The sequence below is a fragment of the Epinephelus lanceolatus genome, chromosome 17 (assembly GCF_041903045.1).
Source record: "Epinephelus lanceolatus isolate andai-2023 chromosome 17, ASM4190304v1, whole genome shotgun sequence".
NCBI classification, from domain to species: domain Eukaryota; kingdom Metazoa; phylum Chordata; class Actinopteri; order Perciformes; family Serranidae; genus Epinephelus; species Epinephelus lanceolatus.
Window position 1 is genome coordinate 19,925,939 of NC_135750.1, and position 16,002 is coordinate 19,941,940.

Sequence of the window (16,002 nt, forward strand, 5' to 3'; positions counted from 1 at the left end):
TGTTTGCTGAAGGCAAAACACGACTCTCCACCACAGGGCTGTAGGCTACATAGGAGTCTTAAACTGTCATCTTATTGTGTTATTGGGAGCCAGAATAGAAGGAGACATGGCTCAAATCTTAAATTTTAGATAAAGTATTTCCTGTTGTAGGGATGAATAACGTAATGTGTATTATTGGTTATCATGTCCACCTAATCAGAAATTGGGGAGGTACTTAGAGGGATATTGGATTTCTCTGTAACACTAACTTTCTGGTGCGTTAGCTAACGTTAGCTTTGATAGCAAAACAAACTGGAGGAAACTGTTCAAGTGTCGTCCTCCTTTGTAAGATTGGCATAATGATCAACCACAAAGATGGCCATCCCACCTTCAGCAGTCCTGTCAAATCATCCATCCACTGAGTGAGAGCATACAGGTCGGCCAGTCTGGTCCCAGTGGTCAGTGTTTACTTTTTCAAGTAAGACTTGTGGTCTTGGAGAGTGAGTGACCTGACATGGTGTGTTGGTAAATTCAGTCTGACACTCTACACTAAAATGAGAGCCCTGTTGGTCGAAGAAATGGAGTGTTATATTTCTATATGAATTAACGAACAGTTAAGTTAATCACACATTCACACCGCTTGGCGCACTGCAGAGAGTGCAGTGCTGTGGACAACTGAACAGTTCATTCCAACAGCACTCCAAATTTACAAACGTTTGTGCCACAGTGCGCTTCGACACTCGGAATGAGTATTTCTGAATGCGCCATTCGCATCATCTTCCTCCATTGTCCAAAAGAAGCCAACAGAACTTGCTAGCTAGCACTAACTAATGTCTGTGAAGAATTGTTTTGCCTCCAGCTTAGCCCCGTCCACCAAAAACATCATACTAACAGTAAAAGGGTCTATATGGTTCCAGTTAGCACCTTAATTTCTATGAGTGTATCCTCTATTGGAACTTACTATACATCTAATCAGTCATCTTTAAAGTTCCCACTAGATGCCACAGCCCAGGTTCAAACATGTGTGTGTGTGTGTGTGTGTGTGTGTGTGTGTGTTTGACCCCTGCAGTGTCACACCTCGTCCCCAGACGTGTGAAAACAGCTACAGATCTGCTTCAGTTGTCCACCTCACCTTTCACTGATAAATGATACCAGTTAAGTCCTCACTGTGTTGGCCAAAGCATACATATGCACACATCCATCGCCACACACATCAACACACAACCTCCTGCTGAGTCTCTCACTCACTCAGTCACTCAGTCATTCAGTCAGTCATTCACTCACTCACTCACTCACTCACTCAGACACACAGACGCACAAAATAAACAAACTCCCTCCACCATTAGCAGATGTGTGTGAAATCAGTTTCCTTTGGGCTGACAGTAGGAAGTTTCAGGCCAAACTGAAGAAATGTGAGGAGCATAAACTGAGCAAAGTTTCCTGTTTTATATTTGTTAAAATAATTTTACAGCCTGCACTGAGACGCAAGTTTAGCGAACGCACAAACATGCACATTTCCGCAACAAGAGGTAATACACAACGCAGCAATACTCGGACCTAAAAACACATGGCAGATGGAAAACTTGAGAAACTACAGAGCCGTAACACTTGATTTACGACGACTACATGTAATATAAATGAACATGAGTCTTGAAGCTGGAGCTGGTTAGCAAGACAATCTCACAGCCCGCAGATAAAGATATGGCTGACAGCCCTGAGTATACGGTTTCTTAGCTGCGCAACACTGAACATCAACATTAACATCATTTCCTGAGCCCCCAAAAAGAGACATGACCGTCAGTGGAGGAGGAAGATCTGTGGATTTCATCATGCCTCTGCACTCTGATGTTTTACTTGAGGGTGGTGTCTCAAATGTTTGCCATTAGTGCAGTTAAACTATTAAATGTCAAAGCAGATGACAAGCTAGAGTTTGTTTAGCAGCTCGTCCACAGGGATTAATTACCTGACCATCTAAACATAAAAATGCCTGCGCTAAAGTCAACATAATTTCACCCCTGAGGTCAATTCCTTTCTGCTGTTTTTGGATTTGAAAAGAGGAAGACGTGAATGAGAAGGGAAATAAGGAACTGCAGGCAATGCTTCCCCTGTTATTAATATTCAGAGGGCATCTCCTATGAATTCACTGGGCCCTGTGGCATGCAATGCCGCGCTCTGTGGCTCCAAGCAGACTACAAACACTGACCATGGCTAGTTTACCGCCAACAGTGCATGGTGACATTGCTGATGTTCCACAGGCTGGCGAGGGAACATGCCTCCCATCTTGTTTACAATGAGTCATCCTCTGCAAAGTCCTGTCTTTCTCTGTGGACATGCTCAGTATTTTTCCAGCTCATAAGCACAGCTGGGCCTCTCGCCAGATGTTCTGAATTTAATGAGAGAAATGATCTTGGAGGGATTTTTTTCTTCTTCTTCATTTTTTGGCGCAACAGAAAATAGGACATAGAGCACTCAAAGGAAATTGGTGATTAATGTCTGCATTTTTAACACTCCAAACACCAGCAATGCAATATATTATGTTGATAGCATCTTGTATGTGGTGACACTGTCCAGTACAGTGTATGTCAACAAGGGAGAGTTGGGAATTGGAGTGTGAAGCCGCCTTAGGATTGTTGTTTATCTGGTGTATAATATATGATACGTGACAAATCACGGAGAAAGAATCTGAATGTTCTCTCGTATTATTCTTATTTTGTAGGCCTTAAACAACAACGTGTACAAGAATGTGTCACCCTATGGCTCCCTGAACAACATCGTGGATGGGCTCAACTCCCTGACGGACCATTTCTCAGACCTTTCCCTCTCTTCAGAGCCAAGAAAACCAAACAAAAGACCCCCGCCTAACTACTTATGCCACCTGTGCTTCAACAAGGGCCACTACATCAAAGACTGCCCTCAGGTGAGACTCGTAACACACATGCTTTACATAATCTACTCTCAAGATGACACAAATAGCTGAAATTGCAATAACTGCATAACTTTAGACTCCTCCAGTGTCTTTTCATTTGCTTCATACAAGCCAATGATGGCACTAAAAGCTGTGCTCGCTTCAGCCAATGCCTGTCTCTCTCTTGCTGGCTTTCTCTCCAGCTCTCTCACTCTCTCTCTCTTTGGCTCTGGTCTGACCTACTTGTTAAACAGGCTGGCCTCTGTCTTCTGTAGTCATGTGTGTGACTGTGTGTATATTTGTCCTTGTGTGCATCTTAACTGCCACAGCATTACGCTCCAAGAAACCGTCCGTTATAACCATGATGAATAAACTTGCGGGGCTAGTTCAGGGGTCAAAGGTGACGCTGTGTGTCTTTGCATTGGATCATCATTTTAGCTGTGTTGGCATGTTTGCAGGGACAAAATGTCTTTTCTGACATGTCGCTAAAGTTAGTAGTTGTTGAGTTGCAGTCCTTTAAGCTCCTTGCTGATTCAGTCTGTCATGATGCAGATTTTTTTTGTTAGTGAGGCACCATGGTGAATCCATTTTGAGGTCTAGGATGGAAGTTACGAGCACACTAATGTGTGACAATCTAAACTCATCTTGGAAAGCATCTGTAACATTTTAGGTTTTAAACGATCCCCGCCAAATTACGTTAAATGAGGTGTGAGCGGAATTGTCTATTTTGGGAACAAGGCCCGGTTGGAGGTCTGACTTGTTGCTACAGGTTGACGCAGGTGTGCAGTCACTCAGCATCCACATGCAAATGAGAAAGCTTATGAGTTCAAATATTGTGCAAATGCAAAGTGAAGTGTTATTTTGTGGAGTTTGCAGGAGTTGTTGAGGAAGGAATGGACTATGAAATTGCTGCGGTGGATCTGTCATTGTGGTGTTATATAGCGCCTTGTAAAAGGCAAACTCCATGGCTCAGACTGTGGCCTGAAAGTGATCTGATTTCATAGGAGAACACGGAGTCACTTTTCCTCAGAATTTTGGAATTTTTACACAGAGTTGTTTTCTCGTTGGACTCATGGTGCCTAATAATCTCCTTTTTCTCGCTCTGTCTGTTTCTTGCCTCTCCCCTTATTTCTTCTCCCCCCTTCCTTGGGTGAGGTGCAATAGCCTAACCCCAGCCCTGAGTTTCTTTTTGCATGGAATGGTAATGAGGAGCAGATGTGAGATTAAAATGCTTTGACTCGCTTTATGACATATGATGACTGGTCTCGGGAGGTCTGTAAATGACCTGTGTACTGATGAAATATCTCCTGGACAGCTCCAAGCTGCAACGTGAGGGAATTAGATCATCTATTGACAACTCCAACGGGAATTTTGGGCCATAGTATATCATGCAACATGTAAGTTCTGCCTTGGTTTTTCCTTTATGTAATACTGTCATTGTTGAGTTGAGCATTGATCAAATGGTGCTGATGCGCAACATCGGAATAGGTGTGCATTAAGTAACTCATGATCGAACGTGTTTATTACTTTTTCTAAAAGTCTATGCTGTTAAAATGTTGCTTTATTAAACAAAATTCCCCTTTCACAGTGGAGGCTGTGAAATCAATCATGCTATAGATGTTAGCATTCAGGGGCGGACCTCAAAATCACACTCAGCCGTCTTCTGGTTTATATTTCAGCTGTTCGTTAAACTGCCAACAGTAAGTCAAAAAGCAGCAAAGTCTCCAAACGGCCTCCGCACCTACACAGTTCAACACCATCTCAGTTATTTAGGTCTCTCCTGGGCTTCTTTTCTCCATAAATTTACCTACCATTTGTGCTACATCACTTACACTATTGCCCAGTCACCTGTCATTACGGGCCTATTCTTACTTAACCAGCTCAAGAGCCAAATAACAGATGTGACGCAGGTCCTGCAATTGAAACATTGTTTTTAATGGCGAGAGCGTTCAGCTTACCTATTAGCCAAGGCTTGCATCATTTTCCAGGAGATACTTTCTCGTCCTACATTTCATTTCTCTGTTTCTCAAGGTGCGATGATCAATGGTGCGCCTACGGAGTTTCTGGTATCTGCCTGTGCTGGAATGCATTCGAGGATGAATGTGTCCCTACTAATAGTTTGTACTGCTCAGAGATGCTGTGCCAATGAAAACAGAGGCTCCTGCTTCACAGAGCACTGCTAAGTATGTCATCCTGATCCAGCATGGAGAATCACATTCTGATGACATGTACAGTCTTTCTCTTTTACTTCACCTCAACATGTTTTATTATGTTGTTTTGTACTGGGGCTTTTATTGAGTTGAAGTAAAGGTTACTTTTATACACAATAAAATGGATTAATGTAACATTTATTTACATATGCATTTATCTAAAGGATAAGGTCATTGTTATGTATCTGCATTTTTTGCCTTTTGTCCAAAAATGGCAAGAAGGTGATACTGACAACTATTGTCTGTGTATCCAAAGCCTGATATACCAACACATTCACACTCTGAACCATGGAAGTATTATTTAACTTGGAATAAAACAGCATTAGTTGTCAGTGGGCCTACACTTCAAACTAAGAGGCTCATTATATTAAAGTTCTGATTAGATTTATGCACCAAAAGTACTTGGTTAGGAAAAGATTATGGTTTGGGTCAAAATATTTACATTTATACGTGATGTACATTCATTACGTTCAATAAGTCAATTCGTGCACTCAAGTTTAAATAAGACAATGTTAACTTTCGGTTTCACACGCTACACAAACAGCAGTCTCCTTGGTAAAAGTCCTGTGTTTGTTTGACACATCCATTCACTCCAGTCCCTCCATGATTTCATAAGCTGTATTTGGGATTGTTCGACCTGAAATGCCTGATTTGACGGCAAATTTTCTAAAAATTTGCAATGTAGGCTGCAATGTTTTTAGGTGTTCTTTGCAATGAAGCACTGTCTCCGTGAGCTGCTCTCTCTTCCAGGTTTGCATGAGCTAACACAGCAGCAGCGTCCAACAGTGAGCCACTACGCAGTCCCAACAAGCTCACACCAACATCATAACAGCTCGACGCCATTGTTAAACCCGTTAATAACCATGAGGTAACATTAGCTGGGTGATGCTAACAGTTAGCCCTGTCACTGTGTGTGAGACTCTGTCCCAGGCTCAGAGCTCACACTCCTGCAGCAGTAGTCTCGTGATAAGGAGGGGCCGAGCGAATCAACATGCTGCGTGCAGCTCTACAATTAAATGAGGTTTTACCTGTTTTTAAAAGTAAAAATTGCTGTAAAGTTTGGGTGATTGGACAAAATTGAAAGGTCACACAGAATTCAGAATTTGCAACATTGCAGCATCCTGGAGCGGCTACTTTATACTACATCACCTGACTTCCTCCTTTGCTCTAGTCATAATTAGTATGGCCACATATAGCGCCATAGTTTGAACTGTAGGCCTACTGACACCCTGAGAACACACTGAATATACTGTAGTTTATTCCCCTGTATGGTAAACATCCATTGTTGTCCAAAAACCTTTAAGAACACATAAATGAGCCATGCTGCTGCACTGGATGACATGCTCACACACCTGCTTTGCATTTTTCCCTGCTCTTGTTAAGCCTCCATCCATCATGCACCAGTACTTTGGACAAACATGTTGTTTTTGTGGTTAAGATTTGGCTTGAAAATAACTATCATTCTTAGACTGTAGTATTTAATGAGGTTCAGATGTGTTAATTGTGTAATCATCGTTGACAAAATGAAGTTATTTTTTGACATGTACTTTTGAGATTTGAGACTATGCTTTAAAACCACCTTACCTCTGCCAAAGTTGACTTTTTTTTCGCAGCTGAAGGAGAGTCAAGGGTTTAGACAGTGGTGGATCCAGCACCCTGCACTGTGGTTGATGGTTTCCTTGTCTCCTCCATTGCTTGGTTCTGAGAGAATAAGAGTCAAGCAATTAAATAGTTGAGGTTACCGAAGTGTTTATGCATTACTTGCAATTTAAGACCTTTTTTAGTTATAACATGTTAATATTGGAAACGGGAGGAGGCTTGCGGCTGTGTTGAGAGAGTAATTTTTCAGGGAACTCTTGGTAGTCGAGTGAAAGCCACAGGCCTGGCAGCTGCTGCCCAGTGCTCCCTGTTATGGGGAGAGAGGTGTTATGTAAACTGGCTTTTATTCGGAAAATGAGGTCGCTCCCCCAGTTATGAGCAGAATGCCCCTCACTGCCATGCTTTGGCCCGCTTCCAAGATGTCTTCCACTTGCACTCATGATTTGGTTCTGTTCAGTGGACTAATCCTCTCAACAGTTGGCCCCACCTCTGATTTGAGTGATCAAAATGATGCAGTGAATGACATCTTCTTGCTACGGCTCTCTGTAGGAAGATTAACTCATGGAAAATGTCTTTGCCGGAATGCAGGTTTGTGGGTATGTGGGGGTGGCCACTGCTGCCGCTGCTGTGTGTGCTGGTGTGTGTGTTATGTGTGTGTCTCTAAGAGTTACTATGCCCCACTCCTGGTCCCAATGCATTCCCCTGATTCAGAATTATAGTTTCCTGGACATGTTTTTTTTACTCTTCTGAGAATTTTCACATATTTTGAAACTGGTAGAATACTTATTCTTATACTGGCTTAACAGTCCAAAATAACTGACCTAACATCCATCACTACTTCTGCTTTCACCCTTTCGCCTATTTCTGTTGGAAGTATTTCTCTATAATGCAAGATTTCCATTTCCAAATGCAACAGTCAAAGTTGAAATAAAACACTGATAATAGAGAAACGCTATTTCATGTGGACTACCCTACAGCTGTCATGTTATTTCGATTAAAATGTTGCTAAAGCCTCAGCCAAGGGATGTATGATATCCTGCCCACTTTTTAACTGTGAAAAAAGCACAGACAAAACAAAAAATGCATTAATCTGTCTTGTGAAACAACCAAAACCGTTTAAAGTAAAGCAAAATCAGCAATTTCTTTCTGAACACAACATGTTAGAAAATACTTGTTGAAAACATGACTTGAACTGTGTAGTACTGATTTACAGAGTTAGACTGAACCATTTCTGTGTCCAGGATTTTTTGGGCGGTCCTGAAATCATTCCTCGATGATGCACTGGAGCCATCAATAACTTAACCCTTCCCCTACTATATAATAATTACATGATTACTAACGTTAGAGCGCACTGCAACAGTGTCGTTTTGTTAACCTCCAGCAAGTTTGCTACGTTCCACAAGCGTTCTTAGCTCTTTCAGTAAAATAACATTTTGAAGTCACAATGGGAGAGAGGTCACTTCCAGTACCATTTGTTTGAGTGCAGATTATGGAGCAAAAAATGTAGGAATAGATTGTTTTGTCTTTGTAGAATATATTTTGTACTCGCAAGGCATGCCGTGTTTATTTCTGAAGCATCTTGTATTCGAAATATGTTGTGTATTTGTTTAAAAGGTATGGTTTGTATTTGCAACACAATGCATTAGTTTGTTCATTATGTTTTATATTTGCAAACCACATTGTGTTTGTTAGTGAATCATTGGGCATTTGTGAAACATGTTTTATGTGTTTGTGTAGTTTTGGCAGGATTTTAGCTCCACTGCAGAGAATTAATTGAAAAAGCAGAAAATGACGATTGTTTTCTTCGTGACATAAACACACCAATATGCTAAAGAGCTGCTTGATGACTGGCTGTATGACTGGCAAACTCATTAAAAGCAAGCTTGGCCAATTTTAAGTACTTTATTTCTACTTTAATCATGTTTTAAGTCAGTGCGAAGGTAGTGGTATCAAAATATAACCTAAGGCATGATTCAAGGCCAATCAGGGCAAGTTATCTCTCATATTTTGCCTTGTATCACGAGATAAGGCTACCAACTAATTGACTGCCATGTTGGCATCAAAATTCTTCAATCAAAATGTCATTCATGGTTGCGAAATTAACCAGAAATGATCAAAAACGAAAGCTCACCCAAGAATTTGCAGTGTACAGACCACAAAATACACGCTACCTATCCCCCAAACATAGATGGCGGCCATCTTGTGACGTCATGTTGACTTTGATAATACATGAATAAACAACTCAGTTAAATGTCACAGTCCTGTGAGCGCAAGCAAGATAACCATCACTAATATACCTTTCAGTCTTTCAGAATCGGCTACCTGGCCCACTGGCAGCCACTGCTCACTGCTGTTGGTGTGTGGTTTGTGCTAATGCTAGCTGCTGTTAGCTGCTGAACTTGAGTCTGTGCTGTGGGGCGGCACTCGTTCTTTGGCTTGAGGGTTGGGTGCTGTGCCATTCTAGACTGTGATTGCCTCTGGGTTAGCTGCTAACAAGAGTCTGTCGCCTTGCAGTGGCTAGTTCTTTAGCTCAATGTCTTGATACTACTACTTAATACTATTTATTTTTTTTTTTTTTTACAATTTTGAAACCTAATTTTATATACTTGCCGATTATTTGAAATTATTCAGATTTGGCTGGGTTAATAACACATTTTTTGGTGGTGTAACTAGCTCAGAACTCATATTTATTTTTGCCTAACCCGGACTTTAACAAGCTGAGTGATAAAACTGATTTAAGCAACAGTTTGACATTTTTGGAAATACACTTCTTGTCTTTCTTGTCATGTGATAGATGAAAGTATTTATCTATTATTGGATTTTATTCTAAAGATTAAACAAACAAGATGTGTTACATGTTAATAAGTGAGTTCTGTAGGACAGAGACATGCTAGCTGTTTCCTCTTGCTTGCAGTCTTTGTGCTAAGCTAAGCTAACCAGAACAAAAGCCACCAAGCATATTTCCAAAAATGTTGTACTTTTGGTTTGAAGGCCACTATAGCAATGATCCTATACAAGGCTGCTGCATCGGCATATTTCTTAATGCTTGGATCGCATAGATACAGATGATAGAGCTGGTGATGAAGTACAGATTTTCTTTTTTTGGCCCGCTGTGAGACAAATTTGATTTATCATACATGAAGCCAATGACCACACTTAAACACAGAATGTTCTGTATCCATTTGTAAATTAGAGCTGAGCCAAAAGCATCACAGTTACTGTGTTGATCAGAAACACGTGGAGCTCATTGATCCACATACAGAGCCTTCTTTATCGCACCAGGATAATGCGTCTTTTGTTCATGCTGTTTGTTGAATGCGTATGTGTGTATATACAGCATCAATTTCAAACTTCATTTTTCTTCCTTTTGACCTCTCCTCTACTTATCTCGTAATGCTATCTGACATGTTTACAGTGAGTCTGACTTGGACCAAAATGTGTCCCATGTGAGAGACACGCTGCAGATGTGTAATTGAATCATTCAAGTTATTCCACTGATTGCATAAGGATGCATAAGGAGCTTTGATAAGTTCAAGTGCTGACATTTCCTCTCCTCACAGTCCCCGTCAATCAGTCAAACCCGTACCTCTCGCATGCATCTGCGACCATATGCCAATAAGTGTGATGCACCTCACACCTCATGTGGTGGTGATTTCAGCAGCAGTCCGTCCTTTGTGACAAATGGCCACCGTAATCTCCCATAACAGCGTCAACGCGGAGACCTGAGGCGAGCTGTGAAGTGAGGGGCTTTTCTTCACACCAGAAGCAAATCACGCTTGGAGTAATGTGTGACTTGACAATATGTGTGCTTTTCCTTTTGTCAGAGTGATAAACTTAATGACTCGTCATTACTGCGGCCCACTCTGTCTACCATAACAAACACAAGCGGTTGTTTTGACAAAACATATTTGGTTTTAAATCTTCCAGTGTTTGCCTTTGACGGAGCAGTGATCTTTCTCCGAATTGGTTGGCAGTCATGCTGGGATAATTGTGCAACCACTTTGTTTTAATGTTTCAGTTTGTTATTGTACTGGGAATGGGGGTGGGGATAGAGTAGGCTGGGGGTGGGGGGGGGGTAATGTGTCAAATACACATTGCAAGTTTAGAATTTACCAGAGTTTCATCTCTGCTCTGTTTGTGTGCTTCACTCTTGTTAAACAAGTATTTTAGTCCCGTGTGGGCACACCCAATTTCCTGCTGTTTATAACTCTAATATTTAAGTTTTAATTGAATCAGGTTGAGGTCTGCAAATGAGTTTCCGCCTTTTCTGCCTAATCTCTACCTTTTCTCTGTGGTATTTATTCTGAGCAAGAGGTTGTATAATATAGTAAACAGCAATTTTCCTGAGTCTTTAGAGCACAAATAGACTGAAAGGGGAACTTCAGTATTTTTCAACCTTGCTCTTATTTTCCCATGTTTTTGTGTCTAAGTGATTAATGGGAACGACAATTTTTTAAATTGGTCCAGTATTAAACTAGAGTGCTGCAGCTGGCAGGGAAACAAGCTGCAGTGTAACCACTCAGGGCATCAGTGAGCTGTCAGTTTACTGACACTAAAAGTGTTTCTTTTTGCAACTGACTGGCTCAGATTGTTATTATAATTAACATGATTAGGGAAAGGTTTCCTACAGAGACCGACCTTTTTGTTAAAGACGAGATCCTTTTTGTTTAACCAGAAACGGAATAATGTCACTTGATGCTTTGGGGTTGTGTTTGCTTATGGTGCTCTGCTGTGTGTTGGTGTTATTGCAAATGGTAAATGAACTGCACTTGTATGGTGCCTTTCTAGTCTTCCGACCACTCAAAGTGTTACATCACATTCACACACTGGTGGCCAAGGCTACCATACAAGGTGCCACCTGCTACTCAATAACCACAAGCACTCACACACTGATGGAACAGCCATCAGCAGCACTTTGGGGTTCAGTATCTTGCCCAAGCATACTTTGATATGTGGACTGGAGGAGCCCAGGATCGAGCCACCAATACTCCAATTAGTGGACGACCCGCTCTACCTGAGCTACAGCTGCTCATGTTATGTGCAACACATGAGTGGCTGATGTGCAGCACTGTTATGTGTAGTATGTTGTCATGTTTTTTATGGTGTATGCTTTTCATTTCTGCTGTTATTGTAAGGCAGCAATACTTGTGCAGCTCCTGAGTCCAAGACAAATTTCCCTACAGGGACAATAAAATATATCGTATCGAATTGTATCGTATCATATTGCAGCATATCGTATCATATTGTATCGTATCATACCGTAGCGTACCATACCGTACAGTATCGTATCATACCATGTCGTATCGTACCATATTGTATTGTATCATATCATGCCATACCGCACAGTACCATACCGTATCGTATCATATCGTATCGTATCATATCATACAGCACAGTATCGTATCATATCGTATTGTATCATACTGTATCATATCATATTGTATTGTATCGTATCATGCCATACCACACAGTACCGTACTGTATCGTATCGTATCGTAAAAACAGCCCTGAAATCGCTATTGCCAAACCCACCAGACTCCATTTAAATAAACCATGACACTTCAGTCAAAGCTGAAGGAAACAAAAAATAAAACTTACTTTGTTCATCTTTAAGAACTCTGGTTTGGCTGAAATAAACCCTTAATCCACCCAGTTAGATGTGAAAATATGTTGGCTAAAATTAATGTTTATTTAAATGGAGTCTGGTGGGTTTGGCGATGGCAAATTCAGGGATGTTTCTGGTTTAACAAAAATAATCTTACTCTTTAAAAAATGGTCTGTCTCTGTGAGGATCCTTTCCATTATGTTGTCAGACACAATGACAATCTGAGTCTGCCAGTGGCAAAAACAAACAATTTTAGAGGACATAAATTGATTTTGCACAAATGCTCCAAGTGATAACAGAGCAGCCTTGTCTTCATTAGTCACTTAGACACATACACATGAGAAAATAGGGTTAAAAAAAACCCTGAAATTACCCTTTAACTAAAACTACAAACTTTGGAGCAAATGCTTTGCTTAGAATTAAAGATAAACAAAGTTATTAGAAAAGATTCTTGAAGGATACAAGGAACACTATTATCTATTTCTTTTTCTTAATATAAAGTGTTGTGGGTGTGAGTCTTTTTTATTCCTATAAAACTCCCATTGAATATTTGCTAAAGGAGGGTAGGCTACCACATCCACATCTGGAAGGCAGAGTGTTCCCATGGTGTTACACTGTCTGCCTTTCAGCTGTAGCAGTTAATCAGAAACAGTTTAAGTGCCTTGCTTGTGGGTAACTTTGTAGTCACTTCACCCAGGTTCATTTTTCCCCAGCTGGCTGTGGTATTTAGGCCAAAACGTCTTTCTCTCCCTTCGCAGAGAATTTGGTTCATAACCTGTAGCCTCCTATAAAATTCAAATGTTCCAGTCAAGACAAAAAAAATCCAGCATAATCTAAAATCCAGTTTAATATTCCTGTGCACAGCTTCTATCTCATATTCAGAACAGCTCTGCCTAAAGCCTCTGGCAAAACATTTGTCAATGCTTGTATTGGAAACATGCTGTTAAATTGTCTGAAATAGCTCGCTAGGGCTCTTTGATAATAAGTACAGTGCTGATTATTCAATAGTTCAACAGATTATGTGGGCTTAACGTAGCTGGAGATGTTAGCTGTCCCCCAGAGGCTAATGTTCCTGGGAGGAGAAAGAACACAGATCTTACATCTGTCCTTTAGCTTTTTTTTAATCTCTATTTAACCAACCTCCTGCCTTCGCTGAGAGATATCTTTAGGGGAATCATGTATTTACATTTTCCTCTGCCTCCAGCTGTTTTCGCTCTTCTTGTCTTTATGCATCCCGCAGTTTGTTAACCCTGTCGATAAACAATCTTTCAACACCGCAGTCGCACTTCGACATTTGTCATGAGAGAATGTTTCACATTTTACCCCCATGATCTTTGCACCCCGGGGCCAATTCTGACATGGCTGCAGTTATTTGCCGTGGCAGGCAGGGAGTTTGGATGTGTCACTGTCGTGGCACGGAGCGGACACAGAGAGGGTATAGTTCAAAAAGCCTGAAGCCTGAGCAGGGTACAAGAGCAGAGAGCCAGTGAGCAAAAGGGGAGCAAGGGCACTTCCCCTGAAAGGAAATCAAAGTTAAAAGAATGATAAAAGTGCGGTTTCCTGCCAGATGGTTTGTGTTCTGCACAGAAATCCCATTCTTCCTTTTAGTTTTCGCTGAGACAACAATCGCACCACTTCCTGTTTTGGTAACCATGACACCTATAACCCCATCTCTGGGAGGCGGTGCGCTGTTAGCTTTACCATAGTCAGGTGAACTTACAGCTGTGTGGAAGATGTCAGGAGGGAGCTGTATGAAGATACTGACTTAGTGTCAGCTTGCAAATCAAAAAATATAATTTAGCTTCTTTACGGTAAAGCTACTGTAAAGTCCATCAGTTGTCTCATCTCTTGTATTTTGACCTCCTCTCACCCAAGTAGTCCTTACTGTCCCTGCCAGACTAACGATATATTGTCTAAATTATGCTATTGTATGATCCTGATTTGGAGTTTCTTATATAATACTTTGTTACGTGAATCTTTTTCCTGTCCGGCTGCACTGTGAAAGGCAGGCTGGAGTTAATAAAAGAAAATAAACAATAATGTGTGCGGGGCAGTCGCTCTTCACTTTGCTTTACATAAGCTTATCTCTGCAGCACGGGAGGAACTAGGTCACCACTCATTTTAGAATATATTCTCCTCATATGCTACCTCTTTTATTGTCTTTATGCCCTATAGCACCTTACCACCAACTCCTTTTAGAATTATAACATTTTGCCTCTCTGCTGACTGCCGATCCACTTCTACAGCTGAAACAGGATATTAGAAAATTGACTGCAACAACAGCAGCAATTACTTGTACAGTAAAAACACTTTAACTTGTGTTCTTAACACATCTAAAATGTTATGGAGGTCTGCGGCCCTACACCGAGGCCTCAGGAACTAGAACAAGATGGTTCAGTTTTCACTGAGTGAAGGTTCAAAGGGTCAGAGGTCAGATTTTCACTGCTGCATGATGTCCTGTTAGCACAGCAGGGCCAGAGTGCTGAAGCAGACAGACAGACAGAAAGTAGTATTAACAAATATGAAAAGCATAATGAAAAGCAATTGTTACTGTATAGTTTCTTTGATTTACGCAATTGAAAAGGAGTGGGAGGAAGTATAAACTTTAAAAATGTATTTAAGTACAGAAAGTAGACAGTAATCCCTGTGAGGAGCTGGCTAATGTCAAACTCCTTCTTCAACCCTCTACCTCAAACTGTTCCATAACTTCACTCCACATATCGAAATAGAAAAACTTTTTCTGCTTGTACGCACACTATAAGTTTTCAAATTAAATAATTCACTTAACCGCCTTCCAAAGAAAATTTAGCCAAGATTTATGCAGGGACAGATCCCTTAGGCAACAGGTGTAGAACAGTAACAGGATCCCTCATTCATTCTCTCTGGACTTGTCTAAATCTTAATAATTATTGGACACCAATATTTCATACATTTTCTGTGGTTTTTGGAGTCAAATTTACCCCTTCCCCACTAACTGCAATTTGCAGAGTAGTTCCAGAGAACATACCTCTTCCTAGACACTACACAAATCATCATATACAATGTGCTATATAGAGTTTATCACTATTCCTTTTTTTTGTATGTATTTGTTGGTTTTGGAGAATGGTCCACTTAATTACACTACAGATGCAGTTATTTATGTTGATGAATCAATCAGATGATTGACTGAAAATTAATTTGCAGCTATTTTAATAATTGGTTAACTGCTTCAGTTAATTTTCAAGCAAGAATTACACACTTTTGATGGTTCCTGATGCCTTATTTCCTGCATTTCCTGGTCTTACAGCATAGTACATTTTATATTCTTGGGTTTTGAATAGCTGGGTAGATAAAATAAGACATTTAAAGATGTCACCTTGGGCGTTTTGAAATTGTGAGGGGCACTTTTTCACTGTTTTCTGATGTTTTGTAGACCAAACAATAATGCAATGAATTGAGAGAGTAATCATCAGATTCTCTGCCGGAAAACAGTAGCTGCTCCTTCGTGTCGAGAGGGGTCAGTTGAGGTGGTTCGGGTATCTGAGCAGGATGCCTCCTGGGCACCTCATGCTGGAGGTTTCGGGCACGTCCCGCTGGTAGGAGGCCCCGGGCAGACCTAGAACACATTGGAGGGATTACATATCTCATCTGGCCTGGGAATGCCTTGGGGTCCACCGGGAGGAGCTGGAAAGCGTTGCTGGGGAGAGGGATGTATGGGGTGCTTT

At 41.0% G+C, this 16,002-nt stretch overlaps 1 protein-coding gene across 1 annotated transcript in view; it reads left to right on the plus strand.

Moving 5' to 3' along the window:
* zcchc24 (zinc finger, CCHC domain containing 24) overlaps window positions 1-16,002 on the plus strand; it is a 48,027-nt gene that overhangs the window by 3,680 nt on the left and 28,345 nt on the right. Inside the window, exon 2 of the mRNA XM_033612564.2 lies at window positions 2,696-2,896. Within this exon, the coding sequence (XP_033468455.1) occupies window positions 2,696-2,896 (201 nt within the window). The remainder of the gene's footprint in view (window positions 1-2,695; window positions 2,897-16,002) is intronic.